This window comes from Copadichromis virginalis, linkage group LG3 (genome assembly GCF_057382275.1).
Source record: "Copadichromis virginalis isolate Kocher_CV1m ecotype Utaka linkage group LG3, C_Virginalis_male_GT1.1, whole genome shotgun sequence".
NCBI lineage: Eukaryota > Metazoa > Chordata > Actinopteri > Cichliformes > Cichlidae > Copadichromis > Copadichromis virginalis.
Window position 1 is genome coordinate 22,562,767 of NC_140620.1, and position 27,513 is coordinate 22,590,279.

Consider the following 27,513-nt stretch of genomic DNA (forward strand, 5'->3'; position numbering starts at 1 on the left):
AAATGGATTACTGGTTTCACCTCTCGCATTGACTTTCGGGTTTTAGGTCTTGCGGGAGTCCTCAACTCCACTTCGGTGTCTGCAGCCGTATCACTGGTATCCCCTTCCACATTTGATGGCTGGCATTCCGCTTCATGAGAACTTTCAGAAGGTCCTTCCTCCAATTCCGGTTCACTCTCAGATGAGGGGGAATTATCAGAGGGAAGAGATTCTGTGTTAGGTCTGTCTGACCTGAATTCATGTCTCTGAATATGGTCACTGGTAATGGTGGGGTACTTGTAGACATACTCATTCTCAGATTCGGAGTCTGGCAAGACGTCAAGTAATCGATCTTCTTGGTCCTGTATCTGACGTCTGTTGGCATGACGTCTTCTAGTAACTGGTGTTCTTACTCTTTCAGGTGAAACTGAGTTATCTGCAATTCTGACAAGATAACTGATTGGTAGCAGATGGTCTCTGTGTAGAGTTTTGACACCTCCAGATCCTTGTTCCAGTTTTACCTGGAACAAGGATTTAGATGGTTTGTTTGACTGGTCCAATGACTGGGTCCAAATCTTGAGCGACTTGTAAGTCTGTAGGAGTCAATTGATCTTCCAAAGTTGCTTTTAGGCTTACTGGAAGGACATAAGCTTCTGGAATCACGGATGTAGGAACTCCCAGTTGGTCTACTAGCCTGACAGGGGACTTGGTAGCTTCATAGATAGATTCCTTTTTACAGATGGCTTTTATTGTAGACTGTGGAACATCTGTCCATTCAGTGTCATTGGTGTGTTGTCAGGACAATAGATCTGCATCTATGTTGTGACGACCAGGACGATATTGGATGTTGAAATCGTACGTGGCTAAAGCTGCAAGCCAACGATGTCCAACAGCATTTAACTTTGCCGTGGTCAACACGCAGGTTAGGGGATTGTTGTTGGTTCTAACCGTGAACTTAGCTCCATAAAGATAGTCATGAAATTTATCCACGACCGCCCACTTTAGTGCTAAGAACTACAGTTGATGGACCAGATAGTTTCGTTCTGAGTCACTGATCTTTCGGCTAGCAAAAGCAACAGGCTTAAGGCCCTCAGGGTACTCTTGATTGAGCACGGCACCTAACCCGTTCAGGCTAGCATCCACATGTAGGACATAAGGTTTGGTGGAGTCTGCAAATGCCAAAACAGGGGCATTGGTCAGACATTCAATGATTTTTCTGAATGCGGCTTGACAAGAGTGGTCCCATCGCTCTTTGAATGGCTCAAAAGGTTTGAGGTAGGTTTTGGTTGGGTCTTTGGTTTGAGCTCACTTGTTTTTCTGAGTAGGTGGATAACCTTTGGTGAGCTCAGTTAATGGGTGGACTATGCTTGAATAATTTGCAATAAATCTGCAATAATACCTACAGAAACCAAGGAATGAGCGAGGGGTTTTCAGATCTGTTGGCTCTGGCCAGTTCCTGGCAACCTCTACTTTTTCTGGATCGGTGGCTATACCATCTTTTGAGACAATATGACCAACATATTTGACTTGGGACTGACAGAACTGACATTTGTCAAGCGACAATTTCAGACCAAACTCCTCAAGGCGATCTAAGACTTTGAGGAGACGTTGCTCATGCTCTTCGAGTGTTCTACCAAAGACGATTATGTCGTCAAGGTACACTAGGACTTGGAGAAGGTGCATATCACCCACTGCCTTCTCCATGAGCCGCTGAAAAGTGGCTGGGGCTCCTGTGATGCCTTGTGGCATTAGTTCAAATTGATAGAACCCCAGGGGGCAGATAAATGCAGTCTTTTCCTTATCTTGCTCGGACATGGCAATTTGGTAGTACCCACTCCTAAGATCGAGGACTGAGAACCATTTGCTGCCTGTAAGACAATCTAAGGCGTCATCAATACGAGGGACGGTATACTGGTCGGGGATAGTACGACTGTTCAAAGTTCTGTAGTCAATGCAGATTCTGATGGAGCCATTCTTTTTTCGCACTACAACAATAGGTGATGCGAATGGGCTTCGAGACTCTTTGATAATGCCTGGAGCTAACAACTGCTGTAGGTGTTGTCGTACCTCATTAATATCAGCCGGAGCTAAACGACGTGAACGCTCTCTGAAGGGGGTAGAGTTGCTAAGGCAGATGTTATGTTCTACGTCTTTAGCTAACCCCACATCCCATTCATCAAGAGAGAAAACATTACGTCTCTGCGCTAGCTTTTGCTGTAGTCTTTTCTTCCACTCTGTAGGGGCAGGAAAGTCACCAAAATCAAAGAGTTCGGGAGCTACGGTACTAGCTTCAGGTTCTAAAACTTTAGGGTCGGTGACTACGTCTGTTAGGTTTTGTATTGTTGATTGTCATATATGCTTAGAGGTGTATAATCAATTGTGTAGTGATAGGATGTGTGATCTTTAGCAAGCTGCAAAGGCTTGCTAAAGATCATCCTGGGAGCATGGGAAGAGGTCGTACCTTGTTTTATTGTTTTACGGTAGGATTAACGTAGCTATGTCAGTTGTCAGTTTAGTCTAAGTGCTTTTTTACATATAGATGAACTGTTGGATTTTCCAGACCAGCAGGTTAAGGGAAGTTGTTTATGGGGACACACACACACACACACACACACACACACACACACACACGGTACTCTTTGTGTGTATGTATACGTAGTATGTTAATGAACCTATGCATATTCATGTAACCTCAATAAAAGAGCAGTGTTACGGGGGAGCGGACAAGAGCAACTGGGGTCAAGCGAAGGAACGGCGTTTGTCCGGTTCTCTCCCGTGCACGAGAAACATGAAGAACTTTGCCTACTTCGTGTCTTGCTTGCTGTGTAATTATATTGTCTTCAACGTTCCAGCAAATAGGTTCAAGCTACAAACCTATCAACGTCCACTGCATGCATCTCAGCAATAACTGTGCCGACTTGGATAGAGGTAGGTTTTTCTGACTCATTCTGTAATAGAACGATGAAACTGTTCTCATCCATGTCACTTTCACGGAGAACACCTGGCTGGACCAACACGCCGGATGGGAGTTGGGGCATGGCAGGTGCTTCAACCAAAACAACATCTTGGGGTTTAGTTCTTTTCTGCTCTACTTTACACGTGGCATAACATTTTTTCCCGGGAGCAATGGTAAGTGACCCTGGACCTTGCCATTTCACTTGCCCTATGGGATCGTCGGCTGCATGGGATCCTAGGGACTGAGTTTGGATTTTATCATAAACTGCCTGTATCCTCATGGAGCTGACTTTGTTCTCACTACCGCTATCTCTGCACAGCTGAAATAGGCGGCTGAACAGAAAAGCGTTGGTACCAACCACTACAGGGGTTTCATGACCTTGTGGGGGCTCAGGACAGACGAGAGCGAGGACGTTAAGAGGACCCTTGACACCTGCTACATCCTCAAGAAACTATCTCTACTACTACATACCCGTGGTAAGGATAGGACTCAGCTGATAGGCCCCAGATGGCTAGATTGGAAATGGGCTGTATAGGGACTGTTGGTATGTTGGCTCTATACCAATCCTCAAAGATAATGGTCACTGTTGACCCTGAATCCATAAGACCATGGCATGAGATGTTATTGACCTTAATAGGAGCTATGGATGATGGACCGATAAGACCTTCCGGTATGTTGACACTTTGAGTTGGAACATTGGTAGTATTAACTCGGGCAACACTGATCTTGAGCGTCTGTACTTTGACTTTGTCCATATGGGCTTCCATGCACTTGATGAATAAGCTTTTTGATTACCTTTTGAGCATTCTCCGGAGCTGTACATTTGTTTGCAAAATGGCCATTTTCTCCACATCTGTAGCAGAAATTATCTGACTCTTTACTACTCTTTGGCTTAAAGGTAGATGACTTTGGACTAAAGTTTCCTTTGGACTTAGAATAATGGCCTCTCTCTTTTGCATAATGTTGGGGCTTTACTGACATTACCCTTAACTGTGTTTTCAGCTCTTTGACTTCTTTTCTTAACTGTTGCACTTCGCTGCTTGTGTCTGATTTCTCTTTTTTCTTTTCTCTGGACATCTTTTTGTGGCTTGACTCTGTAGAATGAGACTGCTTGTTGAGCTCTTTCAGCTTTTCTTTTAGCTCTTGAATTTCGGACTGAAAATCATGTTGCTGACAGCTTTTAGAGTCTGTTTCACTTGCTACTTGCACATGCGGTCTCTGTGCTGGTTTTTTGAGTTTTTGTCTTGCAGCTTCATGCTCCTCTTCTTCTCGGATTTCTTTGAGTAGGCTTAAAAATGTCGGGGATCACTTCGCTTATCTCTTAGACCTAGCTGAAGCAGCATGAAGTCTGATTCAGTGGCACCTTTAATGAGTTGCTCAAGTCTTGCTTTGTTGGCTTCATCTATTTGTAGGCCTCCTTTTTGCACTACTTTGTTCAGTAATCTTTCCAGTCTCAGCAAGAAGTTAGACAAGCACTCACCTTGTCTTTGATTCATAGCTCTGAATGTGAGATAAAATTCCTCACCGGATTCTGAGGTTCCAAAGGTTGCTGTTCCATGAGGTGCTAGGATCACATAGTCTTTTAACATCCTCCAATGTTTTCCCTTCATCATGTAGAAATCTGTCCAACTTCTCTGTGAATAGGTCAGAGTTTCTTTCTTGTTTTGCAACAACTATTTTCCATTTACTTCCTTCTTTAAAGGAAATCACCTCTGGTGGAACTTTGGTAGGATCGACTTCTTGACGGCATTCACATAACATGGTCAGGGTTTGATTATTGGCATCAAACATTTTTCCTCTTACTCTTACCTTGCCTAAGGTTTTTACTTGTTCGAGTGTTTCTTCTACTGTGGATATTTCCTCCTCTTCAGACACTCCAAGAACTAGAATGGCATGTGCCTGATCAAGTCCTTCACCTCTGCACCAATTTGCAAGATTTGATTGTGAAACATTACTTTTAGTGGCCATAGTTTTAACAAGTTACTTTGTAGGGGGAAGACAAGAAATTAATTGAAATTACTTTTTAGGACCAGTGTGACTCTTAGTCACTTTAAGGTTACAGCAGATTTAGTGGTAACTTAAAATTTATATAATACAACAAAACTATCCCAGCGGTGCCTCTAATGTGTAGCACCCAACTCAAGTAGCTCTGGATTAACCCTCGGTTAAGATGGTGATAGTGCTCTGAGTGGGGCCCCGGGTACGTTACTTATTTTATTGGTAAACAGGAGAAACAATAGCTAACCAGTTTTAACCTTTGTACTTAGAAATCTTAATGTTGGCGGTGCCTCCACTTAGTGAAAATAATGAGTTCTGTTTAATCTTCACTAAGAATAATGAATTTATCTAACATGTTAAACCTCTCTTACCTTTTTACTAACCCTTATCACCTATAAACTCTGTAAATCATGAATATGACACAACACAAAACTTTAAATTCAAAATGTAAGATTTAGTCAAAACAAAGTATGATTTAAATAAAAAAAAGACAATATTCCAAGTTCTGAAGTGTCTCTTTACAATTCAATTGGATGGTTTTTTCCTCTTCCCAATTCACAGTCAATGTTTTAGAAACAACACATTTATCCAAGATATTCCCCTTTAAGTTCAGTTCAAATTTGTAACCTTTTAGAGCTCATTTACTGAAACTGTTGCAGGCCTGATCGTTGCTCGGGCTCGTTGGGCCAGAAAAACACACAAATGGCCGCTTCACTTGATAAACAAGCAGAAAACAAAACGCACGTGCTCATGGCTACTCACAAATCCTTTGGGCTAAGTGCGAGGACAAGCTGAGGGGCAGGCTCGGTTTGTGACCATGCGGCCTCCACTCGGCAACGTGGTCGGAATTAGCGGCATACATGGGCTGCTGAGCACACTGGGACAAACCCACGGAAATCCTATCCACAGCAGAAGGGTCCAGAGAATTCCTCTCGGTCCATCATCACAGGGTAAAACAGTCCATAACAGGAACGTAGACTCTGCATCCACGGCTATTGTTTTGACTATTCTCCCGTTAGCTCTGGTACACAACCTCCTCCAGTAACGTGCTGCTTCCGACTCTCACTAGCTTAGTTTTTTTTTTTCTTTCGCCTCAGATCCCGCCTTCCTTACGTCTGATTGGACAATAGGTTTACATCAACCAATGGGATAAAAGCAAATACAAGATTGACAACCCAAAATGAGCTTGTAAAACAACTTGAAACAAATACAAAGTTTTCCTTGTTTCACATTAGATAACAAACCTTTGGGTTTCTTGTAACTTTTAACTCCATGAACACTTAAATTATGATTGACTTCCATTTATTGTGATTTTAAACACGTTTTTAATGCATTTGAACTCTTTTTTTTGTTTTTTTAAACACATATATGAAATATTTACAATAAAGTTTTTACATGACAATATTTATATCCTTTTAACCTGTAGGGTCTAAAATAGATATTTGAGACCAGGCTACACATGTATCTGTTTTTGGTACCTGAAAATATTCTGTAGTATTTGGTTCAAGGTAGAACTGGCTTGAAATTTGGGGAGAAAAAAGATTTAATTCTAACAAATCTGTTTTTTCACAGTATAATACATCTTTTCACAATAAATGCTATTAAACACCATGAAAAAAAAAAAGTTTTGTTATATCACTCTTATTTCAGCGTAACCTAATTTGTGTTTTACTTAAAATTGTAGCTGAGTGGACTCAGTTCCTCACTAGCAACAATACTTTTTTTTTTTTTGCCAATATGGGACAGATTTGACTGGGGAAAAGAAAGGGGAGAAAGAAAGACTGAAAGAAAAACAGCGGGGAAGAGGGACGGGGATAAAGGGCAAAAACCAAAATAAGTAGACAAAAAAAAAAATACATATATTTTTTTCTCAACAGGATCACCTGTTGAGAAAGAAAAAAGAGAAAACAAGCAGAAGAAAAAAAAGAGAAACATAATAAACAACACACAGATACAAACATCCATTCCCACCCTCATGCTCTCATATGCAATTACTCAACACTCACCCAACGTGGAGACAGACACAAAGAGACGCTGTACACACAATCACACTCCCCAAGCGTACTCTAAGCCCCAGGTCTAGGTACCCTTGCCCCTGGAGGGGGAAACTGCACCCAGACCCAGGTAGTGTTACCCTTTTCCCTGGGGTGGAGAGAAGCAGACTGCCCTGACTCGGCAGCAGCAGGGAGGTCCCACACTCCAGACCCCAATCAGATGGCCAAGTCCTCCTCCCAGACCCCCCCCACCACGCTCCAGCAGGCTGCAGAGAACGGGGGTGTGTGAAGACTCTAAACCTCCCTCCGCCCGCTCATATGTAGTGTTGATGCATGTGTGTTCTAAGGTGCGTTTAAAACCCAGGAGGGCATGGAGCTACCTACTAGCAACAATACTGATGTAATTAATACAACAACAACAACAATGCAAAAATGTTGTATGGAAAACAGGTGAGGGATTCAGTTTTATGTGTGATATTTTGATAAAAGCACAAAATATTCCACACTGTGCAGGATAACATGATATAGTTCACACCTGTCCACCCATGCAATGAATCTTCAACCCAGATTTGTACAATAAGAGCTTTAACAAAGTTTTGTTTTTTGTTTTTTTTAAAAAACATTGCTTTTGAAGTTGAAGTTGAAGTTATGGGTAACCTGAAATTTAGAAGGTCCAGACAGAACTGGCTGTGGCTGTGAAGCTGAAACACAAAGAGTGTCAGCAAACAATGCAATGAAGGTGATGTAACCTAAAACTCATCATGATTACAAGAGTGTGAGAAAGAAAACTGGGCATACAAGGCCTAAAGACGCAGGTAAAAGCAAAGAAGTACACCTTTTTTTAATATCTAAGGTTTTATGTATCAGGACTGAGTCTTAAACTGAGGTAAATATAACCTCAGATGAACAACAATGCATGACACATAACACCATATTATTATTTTGTTAACAAAGGCTAAGCCAAAATGAAGTTTGTGAAAAAAAAAAAAAAAGTTCAGGCCATGATTCAATAGCTTGTAAAATCCCCTTTAGCAGCAATAATTTGAAGTTGCTTCCGATAGCCTCCCACGTTACTTCAATATTCTCACACACAGCCTATTATTATTATTATTATTATTATTATTATTATTATTATTATTTGCTGTCCTGTTTGAATTGGTTGGTATTTCCAATTTTGTGCCCAGACATCATATTCCTTGATTTAATGTAGAAGCAGCCACCAGTTCACAGAAACCCTCTCCACTTTTGAGATTAGCCTTACAACTGAACAATTGCTGCAGTGGCCAGTCAGGGTGAATAAACCTGCACGGGTAGTTGGTTCATTATGTTAAACAGCGAGCGCGTTCTTTTGTTGGTCATTTGATTAGATTACTCATAGAAACTACCATTAACACAATAACCTGGTGACACTTCTTTCATCTTTGAAACCACCACAGCTAAAGGTGGCAGTGTTAAATGGTGTAAGCTTAACTGATATCACTAGCTTAATGTTAAGATAGGCAGCTGAGAGTCATTACTGTTAACTAAAAACTTAATCCATATAATTAGTTTTTCCATAATGAAGCCACACCATAGTTTGGTATTTCTGATTGGTTGAGCATTTAGTTGAAACCTTTTCTTGTTTAATAAGGCTTTCCGTTAAGATTCTTTTTATGAACTGTTTTAAATTTTGTTTTTCTTTATTCATATTTTAATGCTGTATTTGAACTGATTCTTATATTGTTTTTAACTCTATTTTCAATTTTCTATTTCATTTCAATTTGATTATTCTTCATTTTTATTATTTGGGTTATACAACACTTTGTGACTTTATGTCTGAATCAATATTGCATCATGATTAACCTACTTAAAATAAAAATGTTGAAGCCATTTTTATGTTATTAGATTAGCAGAGTCAAAGCAGGACACACATTTACTCTCAATGCAGAAATTAATCACTTAACTCACCACTCCCAGGGTGACTGACTTGAAGTACAAATCCTCAACACTTTTTTCCATTTGTTTTGCAATTTCTATTAGCATCATGCTAAAAATTTACTGCACAGATGGACTAAAATGAACTTTTTTTAGTTTCAAAGACACACACAGACCTTTGAAGAAACAATGGCCCTGCACTGGTCCATCAGGTCACTGTGCTCATCAGTCATTCCGGTTACCATAATTGCTGCAGAAGAAAGTTAAACTACTGGGAACCTGAGCTCATTCTCCAATAACTTATCAGTGACATGCTTGTTTAAGTTTCTTTTATTACCAAAGTATATGAATTTGTGCAACTTGTAATTGAAGTGTATCAGTATAATTCAGCTGACAGGGCATGCTGACTTTACAAGGGAAGCCTGGACCCCTAAGACCATTATATAATGCCAATGCTACATAAGCCACAGCCAGAAGCAGTTTTCATACTGTAAAAATAAATAAATAAAATCCATGATATTTTTATTATTATTTTTTATCAATAAAAAATTTAGTAATAAATTAAAAAAGGTGCTGATGTGTGAAAATGTTTTTTTTTTTTTTTTAAAGAAGGGACACAGATTCAGTCCTTTTTAATTTTATGTATTTATTGTTGAATTATATGAAGATAAACCTTAAGTTACTCCAGCTTCTTGTTTTGCTTGTAGAATAAACATGATGACACGAACTCCCAGGAAGCTTGCCATGTACAAAACACATTTGAACTTTGAGGGCTCTTTTCCCCCAGGACAGGCAAAAGCTGCAAGCAAAAAGCTGGTTGTGCCCAAAAACAGCTGAGAACTTGTGTGGTTATCACAATAAAGATAGCAGTCTGTTTTCAATAGATTGTATTTTGCAAAACTGGTTTATTGTGTGTTGCACTGGGTTACGAAGCAACTAAAGAGTTGCCTCAAAGGACCTCATGAATGTTAACAGAGGGGTGCATTTCGCTGAAGCACGTTTCATGACAGCCAAAGCTTTGTGGTCTTTAACAGTCTCAATATTTTTCTTTTGTTGATTGATTGATTTTTTTCTTTTCTGGGATTTCCCCAAAACATCTGTCATTTTTTATGAAATAGCTATCAAGATGTGGCAATAGCCAAATTAGCCAGAAGGTGGCACAGTGGACATGGGTTTCAGTTTGTTTTGAAGCATCAATACAATTTGGGCACAAAACCTTTAAAAATCACAGTGTCTCACAGATCCTTGCTTTCCCAGTAGTCACCTTGTACTCAAACCACCCAAGCCAAAATAACAGTTTTCCATGAGTCCTAAATAAAAGTAACACTTTGGCCAGTGGAGTAACCTGAAAACTAGTAGGTACAGACAGAACTGCCTGGGGCGCTGAAACACAAAGAGCCAGAGCGAACAATGCAATGAAAGTGACGTCAAATTGATGTAACCTTAAGTAGGGCTGCTCAATTAATCGAATTTTAATCACGATTAAGATCTGGGCTTTCAACGATCATTAAAAATGACTGAGCCGATTATTAGCCCCTCCCTCATGCTTTACTCTCGCGCTGCTCCGTGTAGCAAATCGAGCGCACCTCTCTGCATTTCGAACACGCGTCACAACAATTAAGAGGACCCGAGGGAAGCTCGGAAAGCTAAGCAGATGTTATTTAGAGAGGAGAGTGACTGCCGTTGGTTGAAAAGAGGTAAAAAAAAAAAAAAAAACAAACAAAAAAAAAAACTTCCATTATGGGTTCGCGGAGTCAGACGTGGATCAAGTAGACACAGTGTGTAAACTTTGCTACGGTGTAGTAGCTGCACCACAGAGCAACACTGCAAAGTTCACTAAACATAGATGTTTACATTTTTCATTTATTTCTTATATTGCAAACATTTGCACTGTTATCAGTATTTGCACACTATTTTATATTATTTTTTAAAGTCATTATTCAACACATTGTTATTGTTAAGCCTTTAAAGCCGGGCAGAGCAGCACGCTCTGTTTTGCGTAACTATTTTTAAATCCCTGTAGAACCTGAACCGTGTAAGCTAGCGCAATATTTTTTTTTTTGCATATGAAACCAGAGGAGTTGTACTTACATCTTATTCCATCAGCTTGTCCTCGGTCACGGTTTCCTTCCACATAAAGCTTTGCAAAAATCTGGAGGTCTGGAGGGGCCTGGGCCCCCTTTCCCTGGCGGGTTGCGGAGTATGGGGGTGCCTACTGGGGTCAGCGGGGGAGCTGGCCCCAGGGAGGGGTCACTTGCCCCTCCCTTCCTTCCCCCCCATCTCCAGCTGCCTCCCTCTTCCCGCTCCACCACAACCACCCACACATGCAGGGCCTTGGAGTAGGGGTATGTCACCAGGGTGCAGAGGAGGCTACCCCCCCCTGTCCCCTTCTGGTTGCCTCTGCCTCAATTTTATCACACAACTTGGACATTCACATTACTCACACTCTCATTACACATACATATAGGATCTTGGGGGTGGGCACGATACACGGAATCCAAGTTACCATCAGGGTGTACACCTCACCCCTGGCGTCGTTGCCCACCTCTCAATTTTAAATACACGTAGACATTGAGGGCTAGCAGGAGGGACTATGCGCTTACCTGCTGCTCTCTGGCAGGTAGCTCCATGCCCTCCTAGGTTTTAAATGCACCTTAGACTTTTCTCAGTTCATGGGCAGTTATTTTGCGCCTTGGTTTTTCCACACACTTCTTGCGAGCCTGTTGACTATTTTGAATGAAACGCTTGATTGTTCGATGATCACGCTTCAGAAGCTTTGCAATTTTGAGACTGCTGCATCCCTCTGCAAGATATTTCACTATTTTTGACTTTTCTGAGCCTGTCAAGTCCTTCTTTTGACCCATTTTGCCAAAGGAAAGGATGTTGCCTAATAATTATGCACACCTGATATAGGGTGTTGATGTCATTAGACCACACCCCTTCTCATTACAGAGATGCACATCACCTAATATGCTTAATTGGTAGTAGGCTTTCGAGCCTATACAGCTTGGAGTAAGACAACATGCATGGAGAGGATGATGTGGACAAAATACTCATTTGCCTAATAATTCTGCACTCCCTGTATATATACCAACAAGACAGTGTACATCACTGTCACAACAGCGTTTGTTGTAGTTCAAAGGCTTTATGATTTTTCCTATAATACCTGGTGGTGTAGTCGGACGATTTTTTTGTCAGTTCAGCATTATATATTATGTTTAACCCGAGTGACCACCCGGTCAGCTGGTGGGTAACAGGCATCTCCGAAAACGTTAGAGCACTTATGCAAATATGTGATGTCTTGATGAAGTTTATTAGATATTAGAAGTTTACACAGCACCATTCTCGCATGAAAATATCTTAAAAGTTTATTTTGTGACCCAGAAAGAGTAATATTTCAAACTCCGCCACTCTGTGTTCTTCCGCCACTGCCTCGTTTGAGTTTTGGACGAAATGGATTCTGGGATATTGCATTTCATCATTTCGAGCTGATTGGAAACCAAAACAGCCAATCAGATTTTTTTTTGCATCTAAGTCTGTGATTGGCTGGTTTTGTGGCACAAATATGACGGTGTAGAGAAAGAGTTGAGCGCGCACAGGCAGAAATGTTGAGAGCGCGAGCAACACATTGCGAGCAAGCACAAATTCAAAAACTGAGCGAAAGGGGCTGCTATTGTGCGTGTGTGTGGATAATAGCAAACACTGAAATACATTTTTTACACGCAGCAATGCATTTTGTTCACTCAAATTTAGCTTTTCTTTGCGCAAAATAAATTTCTCCTCAAAATGCAACACTTGCACCTGCAATTTTTTTTACATGCGCTCAATTTTTTTTACATGCGCTCAGAATAGTGGCACAAAAATAACGCCATAGTTGCTGCCCCTTTCTGGATGAGGCAGACAAATTAAAACATCAGATGTTGGCAATACTTAATTTTCTATTTATTATGTTTCCACACATGCTGTATATTGCAATATTTAGTCATTTGCAATTACTAAAAGTATACATACTGCAATACTCACCAGCAGCAGTGGTCAGACCCAGCATTGCACAAAGTAGTGCAAACACAGTTAGCAACTTCACGGTGATGTCTAGTATCTGTGAAAAACAAAAGACCCAAAGTGACATGTAGTTCATTAAAGAAAGGGCAGAAGATAATCTGAGCTTGAAGCCCACCTTTTGCAGAATATCTTGTTTTATTTATTTTCAGCACAAACTAGCTTTAGCCTTCCAGTGAGAAGGTGCTGAACAGCTCCTAGATCAGTGATTATATACTGTTTTTGAAATTTCAAACTAAGGAAATGACATTGAAAAAAATCGACTGCCCTATGTCAGCCAGACATTCATTGCACATTTTTATTTCTCAACCAGCACCAAAATAACTGCCTCATTGTGACTAGGGATGGGAATTAATAAAATTTTCACGATTCCGATTCCATTTTCAATTCTATTTAACCATTCGATTCTTTATCGATTCTCCTATTAATTCTTGTTTTTAAAAAAGGAGAACACACAGGTCGATTAGCTTAGAACTTTGTTTTATATCTTCTCTTTGAACAAGATAAAAATTTAGGAGTAACCCAACAGTGAGATCTTAAGAGAGCCATAATTGTTAATATGTATTTTTTATTACAAGCAGTACTGGCATGTACCCTGAAAGTTACAGGCATATTGGTGCATTATCAGTACAGCCCGTTCTCACTCCCGAGGCGTACCATCTTGACGATTTGTCACGTCCCGCAGCGTTCCTGAGGAACGTGAAAGGTGACCTTCCATGTTCTTATGCTACGCGCTGGGTTATGGGTGAAATCCAGTGGAATTACGGTCCCAGGGTAATGCGCGTTCCAGGCATGTTTTCCAACCCTGACCATAACCTTATCCTTAACCTTAACCAGCACTTTGATGACATTAAATAGTGTTTTTCAAAGCGATTTAAGTAAAATGAACGAACATGTGAAGATTGATCCCAAAGGGTTCTCATGTTTCCTAATTTTTCCAATCTCGTCATTCAGGGTGTTGGAAGCGTAATATGTTGGCGATTTGTCACCTAGCATAAAATATTAAAATTTGGGAGTGAGAATGTGTTGATCAGTAACTTCACTCACAAGTAGCATTTTTGGTTAGCTTTCTGGTTGCCCCTAGTTCTAATGTTTTGCATTAGATTGTAAGTGTTCTAATCCTAGTTAACAGACCTGAATGTAGCAGTTGCATGACACACTGTTGATGGTAAATGGTAAATGGCCTGTATTTGTATAGCGCTTTTCTAGTCCCTAAGGACCCCAAAGCGCTTTACACAACCTGTCATCCACCCATTCACACACACATTCACACACTGGTGATGGCAAGCTACAGCCACAGCCGCCCTGGGGCGCACTGACAGAGGCGAGGCAGTTGATGACAATTGTGTGCTGTTATCTTTGTACCAGAATAAAGAGGGAATTCAGAATAAGAGCAAATCCAGTTTTGCAATGCCATCCATTCTTCATGGGTGTATAACATCACATTTACCATAAATTCTCAGAACAATAACAGCTGCACACATTTTAGAAGAGGCCCCCAAGAGAGGGGGTCAACGATCACACCAGAACATCCAGCCACACTCCCCAAACCAACAAGTACCCACATCCAAGGGAGTGATAACAGGGTCCATGCAGAGTAATAGGAAGTGTACCCCACCCTCTTGACCATGTAGCACAGGGGCCAAAGCTCAGTAAGGCCCCAGATACAGCCCTTTCACTCACTGACACATGATCACCCACTAATAACACATATGGACACATACTGTACTGTGTGCAGTTTTTTTAATTCATTCCAAACCCTTGATGGTTAAACTTGCTTTAGGGATATGAAATGACACCTCACAATTGGGGATGGAGTCAACTCAAACAGTGGGAAAAAGATACAAAGACATCAAGCTGAAAAAGAAGACAGCTTGACTGGCTTGTAGGACTTGACAGGCAGTTGATGAGTACCAGTAGGCCAAGCAAGTCACAGTACAAACACTTTGATAAGTGGTAAACGTTCACTTCTACATTCTCTCTAAAAATAATAATAATGGATTGGATTTATATAGCGCTTTTCAAGGCACCCAAAGGGCTTTACAATGCCACTATTCATTCACTCACACACTGGTGGAGGCAAGCTACAGTTGCAGCCACAGCTGCCCTGGGGCCGACTGACAGAAGCAAGGCTGCCACATCGTGCCATCGGCCCCTCAGTAGGCGGTAGGGTAAAGTGTCTTTCCCAAGGACACAACGACCAGGACAGAGCACCCAGGGATCAAACCGGCAACCCCCTGAGCCACGGTCGCCCCAATGACTGGTGAATTTTACATCTGACATGTGGTTTCAGCCTCAGTTATTTGGCACTTCATGCATTTCGCCATCACTGCTAATTTTCCGACCCTTTTGTCTTTGTACTTAAAAAAAGAAACCTACATTTACAAATCCATTTATCTTCTCATTCTGTGAGAAGCAGCATTGAAAGCTGAAAACCTTTGTAGACAAATGTTACTAAAACTTTTATGTCTAGTATTGTGGTAATCATTGTGTCATGCATTGGATGTTTTGTGTTGTGGTGCAGATGAGTATATAATTTTGACATCAACAGCCCCATCATATGGCCAAATACTTCAGTGCAAATATTTTTGGAAAGTCTGTGAACACACAAGAAAAACATCTAAAAGTTTAACCCAGCACAATTGTGATTTGGCACTTGATGAATAAAATTAAATTGAACTGTTGAACAGAGTTAAAGATTTACCCACAGGGTCTTAACATATCATTGTTACACATCTGGAAATTAAGTAAATATCTCCTTCCAGCTGACCCAAGATTCACATATGGGATAATGACTGGTGGTTACAGTCTGGATGGGCTTGTTGGCTTTTATTTTTATTTGGGATTAATAGAATCTTAAGTTTACTGATTGAATAATTACTTAGAAACCTTCAGATATATCAGTATAAAGGAATGTGCAGCAGCAGCAGTAGATATGATAACTGGTGCCTGATATCCATCATGGCCACCTCTTAGCTCAGGGCCTGCAAAACAAGCAGCTTCTCCCCACCAGTTTCAACAAGTTTTATAGATGCTCATATAAAACTCTGTGAACTGCCAGGGAGGTTACTCTTTTTTGGTAAGATGGACTGCAGCTAACTGTTTTACAACTTAAGGTTTTCTAAACAAAAGACATCAATGTACATGAGGTGTCTGTGAAGGCTCTTAGTCATCCAGGTCATCGTGCTGTTATCCTTTGTGTCTTCCCTGGTGAACTTGATGCTTTTATCCACAGCGTCAATGTGAGCAGTGAAGGACCCAGCAACACACTCAGACAAAAAAATGGTTCATCCCAAAGACAGAACTCCTCTACATTGGAGAGACCAAAAAGCCACTTCACAAGCACATGGTACAACATAGAAGAGTCAGCTCAATGGGACAAGACTCAGTGGTCCATCTGCATCTAAAGGACAAAGGTCACTCTTTTGAGGATCCCAATGTTCCCAATTTTGGACAGAGAAGACAGATGGTTTAAAAGAGGAGTGAAATAAGCCATCTATGTTCACTGTGAGCGACCATCTTTGAAAAGAGGCGGTGGTTTACGACACCAACTGTCTGCCATCTATAATCCAGTTTTGAGATCCCTTCCCAGACGCCTTAACGCCCACTCACATCCTGGGCCATCTGACCTCAGGAAATCACATGATAGGGTGGGGCTAAATTTCACAATGAGCTCATGTGATTAGGTAGAGGATCATGAGGGGGTCCATTGTCTCTCTCTGGGGAAACTCCCACAGGGCTTAAATCTGGAACTCGCCACCATTTGACCCTAGAACTGAAGAAGCTTCTCGGATGAGAGGTGAAACGTCTTCAAGCAAGTTAAAGAAGTCCAGACGCTTTTCACACTTCTTAGACAACAAGCTCACACCTAGCATAAAAAGCAGTGCATTACATCAGACCATGGCCACCTCATTTTATATTGTTGTGGTGGCACTTTCTTTTTTAGCTATTTGCTAGAAAAGAATCATATGGCATCATATTATTTCGAAATTGTTAGTTACTTGACCAAAAATACGTGTAATACTTTCTATATGGGCAAAAAAACAACAACTAAGGAAACATAACTAAATAATGTTACTGAACACCATGAATAATAAAGGCCTCTTGATGAAGGCCTAAATAAAATGCACCCCTTCATAAAATATTACATCTTGTCATGGAACTGGGTGTTAACCAGTGTTTTGTGTTTGAGTTCTTTTTCTTGATTATTGGTTATTCACAGTTTTGTGCTCTTTATTATTATTAGTTGTTGTTCTTCTGGCGTCTAGTTTCAGACACTGTCTTCCTTGTGTTCCATGTGTCACATTCTTTCAGTCTGTTTCTCTGTGTCAAGTCTGCATCTTTGTGACTTGTCTCTTGTTTCCTGTTTTATTTTGATAGTCCCAGTCCTACGTGCATTGAGTCTAGTTTTAATAACCCTTGTCTCATTAAGTCTAGATTCTTCCAGCTGTGCTTCCCTCCTGAGTCTCAAACCTCGTTTTCCCTCAGTGTATTTAAGCCCTGTGTTTCTCTCAGTCACTGTTGTGTTGTATCCTCTTCATGCTTTGTGTTTCTGTCGTGCTTGTGTTAGTTTCTGAGTGTTTGGTTTCTATTTTTCCAGTTTGTGGTTTTGTGTTTTGTTTTTTTGTGAGGTTTAATTTTATGAAAATTCTCCCACTAATAAACGCTGCCGCTTTAAGTTTAACCTTCTGTTTCAGAGTCCTGCATTTGGGTTCTCCATCCTGCCTGCCACACAGTACACCATGACACATCTATTCTTTTCAAATTCTTCCTTTACCATCACCTCATCATAAAAACAAAAGATGAAATTTTGGGAGCATTCCTATGAAAATGTGACAAAGACTCAGAGACCAGTTTGATTCAATGCTTAAAGGTTTAATAATGAAGATAATGTTCATTCAGGGAAGTAAAGTGAAAGCTTAAAGCATTCTTTCCATTACACACTCAGTTTGTTCTTATTAAAAGAGACAATCCATCTACAGGTTGCATCATTTTTCAACTCATTCCTTATGTAGCGTTGCGGTGAACTAAAAGAAGTAAAGATGTAAGAAGACAAACATTTTAAGCTGGATTTATGAGATTATTTGCTCTAAAGACCGGTGAACCAAGCCTTCATTCCAGAGATCGTCTGACTTTCCTGGCGCAGACAAATGGGTATCTGGCGTCACAGGGTATGTCATTCATACAGAGGTTTCCTGTAAGCACCAAAAATGAACATTAAGTGAAGCCATGCTCACATGGACGTCTATACTGACACAAATATTTAGTTTGCATAATAGCAGGAGCACCTGTCAATATTCATTTTTGACTCTACTTTCACAGCACTATGTAAATTTACTTTAAATTTAAAGACGTGAAATACAGCAATCTATTTTATTCATTATGGTAAAACACAAAGTTTGTCTCTGTTAAAAATAAAATTTAGAATTCATATTATTTTCCTGTAAGTCACTGCTATTTATCACACCAAATGATAAGCATTTTTTGAGAAAATGTGGATACTGTAACAGTTTTTGTTCCCCTCAAAATGAATTCATACACTTTCTTTTAAATTTTACCTGTCCAATTCATATGCAGGCAGTTCTCTCTGCCCCCGACATTGTTAGGCTCTCCATGACACCAGTTTGCATATGTGAAACGGGTTCCATCGATCCAAAACCAATAACACTCCTAGAAAACACAAAAAAATAACAGAGAATAATGTCGATAGGCAGGCATATCCTCTAGTGTCAGAACTAATGTCTAATATTGAGTAGTGTACCTCTTGAGCATCTGAGCCTCCAATCCATGTAGGGACATGATTACGAGCACCATTAAGTATGACCCTCTGAATCGCTTGGTACTCTCCGAGGTTGCGCACAGACGCCAGATTTGCATTCAGGGACTGACAGTGTCTCTATAGGACAAAAGGTCTAGTTGAAACCAAGTTTGATATGAAAAGTATTAAAGCAGAGAGAAATGCTAAATCGAAATCACTGTTCTTACCTGCGCCTGAGCCCAAGTCAGTTGATTGGGAAAGAAGTGAAAGTATTGGTTTCCATATCTAGTCCAACCCCAGAGGCTCCTAAAACATGGAGATCTCTTCTCAACAAGATGCTCTCCTGAGGACAAGCAAAGACTACTTAGATACTCAAACATCAATTATCTTTGCTATTTACAAAAAAGTAATTGTGTCATGGTCCCTGTGCCTCCCCGGCCAGCCCAGTGTGGCCACAAGTGTTTGTTGTTTTTCTCTCACTCTGTCTCTCCTACCTGTCTGCCTGGGCGGAGCTCTGATTGGGCTCCTGCCCTTGGCCCACGCACCTGCAGCTGATCTCGAGCGGATTGCAGTTCTCTGGCTCTTAAGGCTGGGGCTCTGAGCTGTTCGTCGCTGGAATATTGAGTAACTCTCGTTAGTATTGCCTGGCTTCCTTGCGATTCTACTGTTCCCGTGTTTGCCTTCGACTTACCCTCGTCTGTGTAAACAGGTTTACCTGGATCAGCCCTTTTGTGACCCCTGGACCCCGTGAGTAGGAGAGTGAGCTGAGCTGCTTGTGTGGAGACTGTTTGGACGAGGAGCAGAGCGAGTGCGAAGAAGTGTGTCTCCGCAGCCAAGTGATCCCCGGGACCCTGGTGTTTCCCCCCCCTTCACGTGTATATAGTGCACCAGTGTGATTAATAAAGTGTCGTTGAACTGTGCTACCTCAGTCTGCGCCTGAGTCCGTTCCACTCCCGTGACAAATTGTCTTTCAAACCATGTGTAAATGTGTTTACACACACACACACACACACACACACACACACACATATAAAAAAACACCCAGCACGCCCATGCGGGCGGTTTTATCCTTCAAGCTCGGGTCCTCTACCAGAGGCCTGGGAGCTTGAGGGTCCTGCGCAGTATCTTAGCTGTTCCCAGGACTGCGCTCTTCTGGACAGAGATCTCCGATGTTGTTCCCGGGATCTGCTGGAGCCACTCGCCTAGCTTGGGAGTCACCGCACCTAGTGCTCCGATTACCACGGGGACCACCGTTACCTTCACCCTCCACATCCTCTCGAGCTCTTCTCTGAGCCCTTGGTATTTCTCCAGCTTCTCGTGTTCCTTCTTCCTGATATTGCTGTCATTTGGAACTGCTACATCGATCACTACGGCCGTCTTCTTCTGTTTGTCTACCACCACTATGTCCGGTTGGTTAGCCACCACCATTTTGTCCGTCTGTATCTGGAAGTCCCACAGGATCTTAGCTCGGTCATTCTCCTCCACCCTTGGGGGCATCTCCCATTTTGACCTCGGGACTTCCAGGTTATACTTGGCACAGATGTTCCTGTACACTATGCCGGCCACTTGGTTATGGCGTTCCATGTATGCCTTGCCTGCTAGCATCTTGCACCCTGCTGTTATGTGCTGGATTGTCTCTGGGGCATCTTTACACAGCCTGCACCTGGGGTCTTGCCTGGTGTGATAGACCCCAGCCTCTATGGATCTTGTGCTCAGAGCTTGTTCTTGTGCTGCCATGATTAGTGCCTCTGTGCTGTCTTTCAGTCCAGCTTTGTCCAGCCACTGGTAGGATTTCTGGATATCAGGATATCAGCCACCTCCTCTATCTGCCGGTGGTACATACCGTGCAAGGGCCTGTCCTTCCATGATGGTTCCTCGTCTCCCTCCTCTTTCTTGGGTTTCTGTTGCCTGAGGTATTCACTGAGCACTCGGTCAGTTGGGGCCATCTTCCCAATGTATTCTTGGATGTTCCTTGTCTCATCCTGGACTGTGGTGCTGACACTCACCAGTCCCCGGCCCCCTTCCTTCCGCTTAGCGTACAGCCTCAGGGTGCTGGACTTGGGGTGAAACCCTCCATGCATGGTAAGGAGCTTTCTTGTCTTTATGTCAGTGGCTTCTATCTCCTCCTTTGGCCAGCCTATTACCCCAGCAGGGTACCTGATCACGGGCAGGGCGTACGTGTTGATGGCCCGGATCTTGTTCTTACCATTCAGCTGACTCCTCAGGACTTGCCTGACCCTCTGCAGGTACTTGGTGGTTGCAGCTTTTCTAGCGGCCTCTTCATGGTTCCCATTCGCCTGCGGGATCCCCAGGTACTTGTAACTGTCCTCTATGTCTGCAATGTTGCCTTCTGGTAGTTCAATCCCCTCAGTTCTGACTACCTTCCCTCTCTTTGATACCATCCGACTACACTTCTCCAGTCCGAACGACATTCCAATGTCATTGCTGTATAGCCTGGTAGTGTGGATCAGTGAATCGATGTCTCGTTCACTCTTGGCATACAGCTTGATGTCATCCATGTACAGGAGGTGGCTGACAACTGCTCCGTTCCGTAGTCAGTATCCGTAGCCAGTCTTGTTAATGATCTCACTGAGGGGGTTCAGGCCTATGCAGAACAGCAGTGGGGACAGAGCATCTCCTTGGTAGATCCCGCACTTGATGGTAACTTGTGCTATGGGCTTGGAGTTGGCCTCTAGTGTTGTACGCCACATCCCCATTGAGTTCCTGATGAAGGCTCTTAGGGTCCCATTGATCTTGTACAATTCTAGGCATTCCAGTATCCAGCTGTGGGGCATTGAGTCATAGGCCTTCTTGTAATCAATCCAGGCAGTGCACAGGTTGGTCAGTCTGGTCTTGCAGTCTTGGCTGATTGTTCTGTCTACCAGTAGCTGGTGTTTTGCGCCTCTGGTATTCTTGCCAATTCCTTTCTGTGTCCCGCTCATGTATTGACCCATGTGCCTGTTCATCTTAGCCGATATGATGCCTGACAGGAGCTTCCATGTAGTACTGAGGCAGGTTATTGGTCGGTAGTTGGAGGGGACCGGTCCCTTCTTGGGGTCCTTGGGGATCAGGACCGTCCGGCCTTCAGTTAGCCATTCCGGGTGTCTCTCGTTAACTAGCAATTGGTTCATTTGTGCTGCCAGACGCTCGTGGAGTGCAGTCAGCTTCTTCAGCCAGTAGGCGTGAACCATGTCGGGCCCTGGTGCTGTCCAACTCTTCATACTGGAGACCCTTTCTTGGATATCTGCCACTGTGATGGTTACTGGACCCTGTTCAGGGAGGTCGCTGTGGTCTGCCCTCAGATCCTCCAGCCACTAAGCATTGCCGTTATGGGTTGCGTCCTTCTCCCATATGCTCTTCCAGTATTGCTCCGTCTCCAGCCTTGGTGGTGCTGTTCTCTTATTGTTCCCTTGCCACTGAGAGTACACCTTTGCTGGTTCTGTGGAGAACAGCTGGTTTATTCTCCTGCCTTCAATCTCTCTGGTGTACCTCCTCAAGCGGCTGGCCAAGGCTGTGAGTCTTTGCTTGGCAGTTTCCAAGGCCTCAGGTATGGACAGCTTGCTGTATTTCTTAGGCACCTTATTTGTCGCACCTTTCTGCAACTCCGTTAGTTGGCTAACCTCCCTCCGTGCTACTTTGATCTTGCCCTCTAGCCTCCTTCTCCATGGAGGGTACTGCCCCTTGTGGCTGTTCAACTTGTAGCCAAGCATCTCACTGATCACTGCTGCCGTATTGTAGATCAGCTTGTTAGTGTCGGTAATCGTGGTTGTAGGTATTGCCCGTAGTGCTGCATTAACATCATCTAGCAGACCTTCTGAGGGTACTTCACGTAATCTTGGTAACCTGCTACGGGGGATCCAGGTTTCAAGCTTGGCCATGATCCTATTTTTCAGGTCAGTTCCTCTCGCACTCAACGATCCTTCTCCTATCGCACTTGGGGCTATGTACCCAATCTCGGGTGGGGGTGATGATATCTCCCCCCTGACCTGGCGTCCTGACTCCTCCTTGCCGTAGCATTTGTGTTGTACCTCGTCAATCTCTAGCTGTGAGAGCAGTCCCTTCTTTCGAATGTTGGAACACTGAGCTACTAGTTGTTTCGCCGTCATTGTGGATGTTGGGTATCGAAGAATCCATAGGTCCCTCATCCTATTCATGTAGCCCCTTCCGCCGGGGTTACTTGCGTAGTAGCATTCCAACAACGCCCTGTTTTCATCCCTTGCCCACCGATGCCTTCTTGTTCCAGTAGCCCACTTTTCGTCAGGGTGCCCTGGTTCCTCAACACCTGACGCGGACCTTGTTGATCCGGGCGACGTCCGAGCCGGCATGCCTTCATATTTATCTGTCTCGCTCATGTCTGCGGTAGGCTCGCTTAGCATAGGGGGTCTAGCCTTAGGACCCTTACTGGATACAGACGCCCCCAGGCAGGAATCGAACTTGCGATCCTCTGTTCCAAAGGCGTGTAGTCTAACCACTACGCTATCCAGCTGCTAGGCTGGATAGGCTGGATATATATATATATATATATATATATATATATATATATATATATATATATATATATATATATATATATATATATATATATATATATATATATATATATATATATATATATATATAAAAATTATAAATATTTTATTTTCTCACTGGTAAAACATAACATTTGAATACATACATTACATACAAGCATACAAGTGAGGACATAGATGTGCTCTTCAGCATGACAATAATCTGAGAGGAAAATTGTTACCAACCTGGGGGATTTGATTCAGACCCATCCTTACCCACTTCATCTGGTAGAACCCAAAAAAAGTTATAATTTTGATAAATTTTAGTGGTAAATTTCCATTTATAATATTGATATTATAAATGTTGTTTGTATTATTGATTCCACACATATATACGTTATCTATATTATACTACAATACTCACTGGCAGCAGTGGTCAGAGCGATCATTGCACAAAGAAGTGCAGACACAGTCAGCAGCTTCATGGTGATAATTAGTATCTCTGTGAACAACAAAAGACCCAAAGTTATTAGCACTTCATTAAACAAAGCACAGAAGGAATCTGAGTTTTCAGCCAACCTTTTGTAGAATATCTTGTCTGTTCAGTCAGTAGCTTCAGCCTTCCAAGGTTGGAACAAGGTGCTGAACAGCTCTGAGATCACGGCTTATATTCTGTCTCTTTGTAGTTTCAAAACAGGGAACTAACATTGAAAAAAATGACACGTGTATTATGTGATTCATGCTGGCCAGACTTTTACTGCACTTCTTTCTTTCTCAACCAAAACCAAAATTATTGCCAAATGCTGACTACTTCTTCCAGCTGCCCACTTAATTTTACTAGTCAACAACTAGTCAAACACTGGTCAACACTCCATAGTATAAATGGAGAACATTTTATATATTTAAGAAAGTATTTTCAGGAAAGAAAAAAAAAACCATAAAACAAAGGAGAAGCTGAGTTTATGGACATTAAATAATCAGCGTTATTATGAAGATCTAAAATAATTTCTGACGTTTTGCTCTCACAGTAATCATGATGAGAATGTTTCTTCAGTAGACCAATTCTTGCCAGTTCTTTCCTTAGCATTTCTGGAAAAGACATGCAATAAGAAAAAGATAAAATGAGACCAGTGCCTCAGCTGATAAGAGATGTCTTGTATCTTTGACAGGCATTCACCAGAAAATTTTTATGGAGACAGATCTGTCACAGTACTGGGTCTGTGTGCTGCGTTTTTGATCAGTTATGTTCTTGGATTTGTTGATTTTCATGGTTTTGAGTCACTATATTGTTTTCTGCTTATGTCAAATTCAGAGATGGGCAGTGATGCGTTAAAAGTAATGCGTTATTGTAATTTGATTACTTTTTTCAAGTAATCAGTAAAGTAACAGGACTACTTTTTCAAGTAACTTGACCAACACTGGTTATGTTCTTACTTTTCAGTCGTTAGCTTTCTGTAACTTTGCCCTCCCCCGTTCCACGTCTCACGTCTAGTTACTCTTCTCTCTGTGCTCCATGTCTGCTTGGTCTTCAACCCATTTTCACTCCTACTCATAATATAGCGACGATTTGTAACATCCCTAAAATTCTCATGCTAACGCAAAAGGTACCCTTCCATGTTTTTCTCAGTTCACTCCAATGTGAACCCGCTCGCAGCGATAAGAGACGCTTCGAGCAGAGGCTCCAGCCATCCATTTACTCCAATAATAACCCCGTCATGGCAAAACATGACGCCGTGAAGTACAATCTAACTGGAGAACCGAGGACCCTCTCCCCCGACGTGTTTTTCTCCCTAATGTAAGGCTTTCTTTGTTTTGTTTTGTTTTTTAGCCATCAGAATTGTTGTCTGAAGGCCAAGAAAGATGCCAAGTGGATTTACTTTACCAAGTGGATCATCATGGCCTTGCCATATTGGTCCATTTGATTGACCTTTATTATAATTATGTATTTATTTTATTTTTGTTTTTGAAAGACTGGACAGACATGACTGGGGGTCAGGACAGGGAGAAAGAATGAGAGGGAGAGAAAGAAAAATATTCCCATATATCATTGTTGTTTATTGTATTGCTCTCATGTTCTTCTGCTTGTTTTCTTTTCTTTCTCAACAGGTGATCCAGGTGATTGATATATGTATATTTTTTTTGTCTGCTTATTTAGTTGTTTTTTGTTTTTTTGCCCTTTATCCCCATCCCTCTTCTCCACTGTTTTTTCCCCCTCTTCCTTTCTCCTTTTTCTTTTCCTCATTCAAGTCTGTCCCGTATCTAGCAAGTGAAAATAAAAAAATAAATAAAATAAACAACAAAAGGTGAATCAAATAGACCATTACGGCAAGTCTGGGATGGTCAATTTGGTAAAAGCTCCAAAAGCTGATTCTGTTCATCTGGGCGTAGCGTTTTGGGGGAGAAACGTTTCGTCACTCTTTTATTAGTAGGTGGTCCAGGTCCAGTTTAGTTTTCGATTGCCAGTTCTTTCCTTAGCATTTCAGGAAAAGACATTAAATAAGAAATGAAAGATAAAATGAGACCAATGTCTCAGTTGAGAAGAAATGTCTTGCATTTTTGACAGGCATTCCTATCTGTGTCATATCCGAATTTCTTTGTAGAGAAAGATGTGAGGTTAGCACCACACTCAGCATAATTAATGGGCTGGGTCTGTGATTCCAGTAGAGAAAGAGCTGTGCAAAGTGTAAATAAAAATGATGTAAAGTAATAGCTAATTTTGAATTTGATTACATGAACTTATCTCAAGAAGTGGAAACATGGGACGACAAAGGAGTGGACAAGTAATCATTACTGAATGGAAAAAGCTCAAGGAACATTTTGCAACAATAGGTATGAAAAGGCATCTTAGCTATAAAGTTTCTCAGAAGCGGAGAGTTTCACCATTATCTAAAAAAAACTGCATCTAGGAACTGTGGAAACATTTCAGAATAATATATATTTATATAAAATTCTGAAGATGATGAATGTGTCATCAACTAGAGTACTCAATATTGTCAATAGATTCAGAGAATCTTGATAAATCTCTGTGGACAAGGGAGAAAATTAAAACTAGATTCCATGATCTTAAAGACCTCAGGTGGCACTGCATTAAAAACTTGGATGACTCTCTCTTGGGAATAATTGCATGGCTCAAGAATACTTCCAGAAAGGATTCTGTGTAATGTTAATTTGCCATGCTAATGACAAATCTCTATCATTAATTGAAGGTTTACTATGCAAAGAAGAAGACATATGTAACCCAAAATGCTTTTTCTTTTTTTATTGGATGAAAAGAGGAGTTTGTTCTACTGAGGAATAACATGCCTCCATGTTTAACATACAGTGGTTTGCAAAAGTATTCGGCCCCCTTGAACTTTTCCACATTTTGTCACATTACAGCCACAAACATGAATCAATTTTATTGGAATTCCATGTGAAAGACCAACACAAAGTGGTGTACACGTGAGAAGTGGAACGAAAATCATACATGATTCCAAACATTTTTTACAAATAAATAACTGAAAAGTGGGGTGTGCGTAATTATTCAGCCCCCTGAGTCAATGCTTTGTAAAACCACCTTTTGCTGCAATTCCAGCTGCCAGTCTTTTAGGGTTCGTCTCTACCAGCTTTGCACATCTACAGACTGAAATTCTTGATCATTCTTCTTTGCAAAACAGCTCCAGCTCAGTCAGATTAGATGGACAGCGTTTGTGAACAGCAGTTTTCAGATCTTGCCACAGATTCTCGATTGGATTTAGATCTGGACTTTGACTGGGCCATTCTAACACATGGATATGTTTTGTTTTAAACCATTCCATTGTTGCCCTGGCTTTATGTTTAGGGTCGTGTCCTGCTGGAAGGTGAACCTCCGCCCGAGTCTCAAGTCTTTTGCAGACTCCAAGAGGTTTTCTTCCAAGATTGCCCTGTATTTGGCTCCATCCATCTTCCCATCAACTCTGACCAGCTTCCCTGTCCCTGCTGAAGAGAAGCACCCCCAAAGCATGATGCTGCCACCACCATACTTGACAGTGGGGATGGTGTGTTCAGAGTGATGTGCAGTGTTAGTTTTCCGCCACACAAAGCATTTTGCATTTTGGCCAAAAAGTTCCATTTTGGTCTCATCTGACCAGAGCACCTTCTTCCACATGTTTGCTGGGTCCCCCACATGGCTTGTGGCAAACTGCAAACGGGTCTTCTTGGTTTTCTGTTAACAATGGCTTTCTTCTTGCCACTCTTCCATAAAGGCCAACTTTGTGTAGTGCACGACTAATAGTTGTCCTATGGACAGATTCCCCCACCTGAGCTGTAGATCTCTGCAGCTCGTCCAGAGTCACCATGGGCCTCTTGGCTGCATTTCTGATCAGCGCT

General features: G+C 41.8%; 1 protein-coding gene across 2 annotated transcripts; it reads right to left on the minus strand.

The window, feature by feature from the left end:
• Positions 1-17,760: 17,760 nt before the first annotated feature.
• On the minus strand, positions 17,761-23,831 carry LOC146713457 (ladderlectin-like). Of its 2 annotated transcripts, XM_085448210.1 has the most exons (8): positions 23,746-23,831; positions 23,591-23,668; positions 19,350-19,525; positions 19,153-19,270; positions 18,886-19,001; positions 18,662-18,796; positions 18,459-18,570; positions 17,761-18,095 (listed from the first exon to the last, which is right to left on the minus strand). In XM_085448210.1, the coding sequence occupies exons 2-8, from the start codon at positions 23,649-23,651 to the stop codon at positions 18,013-18,015; spliced, it is 801 nt and encodes a 266-aa protein (XP_085304336.1). In that variant the 5' UTR covers positions 23,652-23,668; positions 23,746-23,831; the 3' UTR covers positions 17,761-18,012. The 2 variants fall into 2 exon arrangements, with proteins under 2 accessions (XP_085304336.1, XP_085304346.1); XM_085448220.1 differs by lacking the exons at positions 19,153-19,270; positions 19,350-19,525 and adding an exon at positions 23,413-23,451.
• Between the last annotated feature and the right edge of the window lie 3,682 nt (positions 23,832-27,513).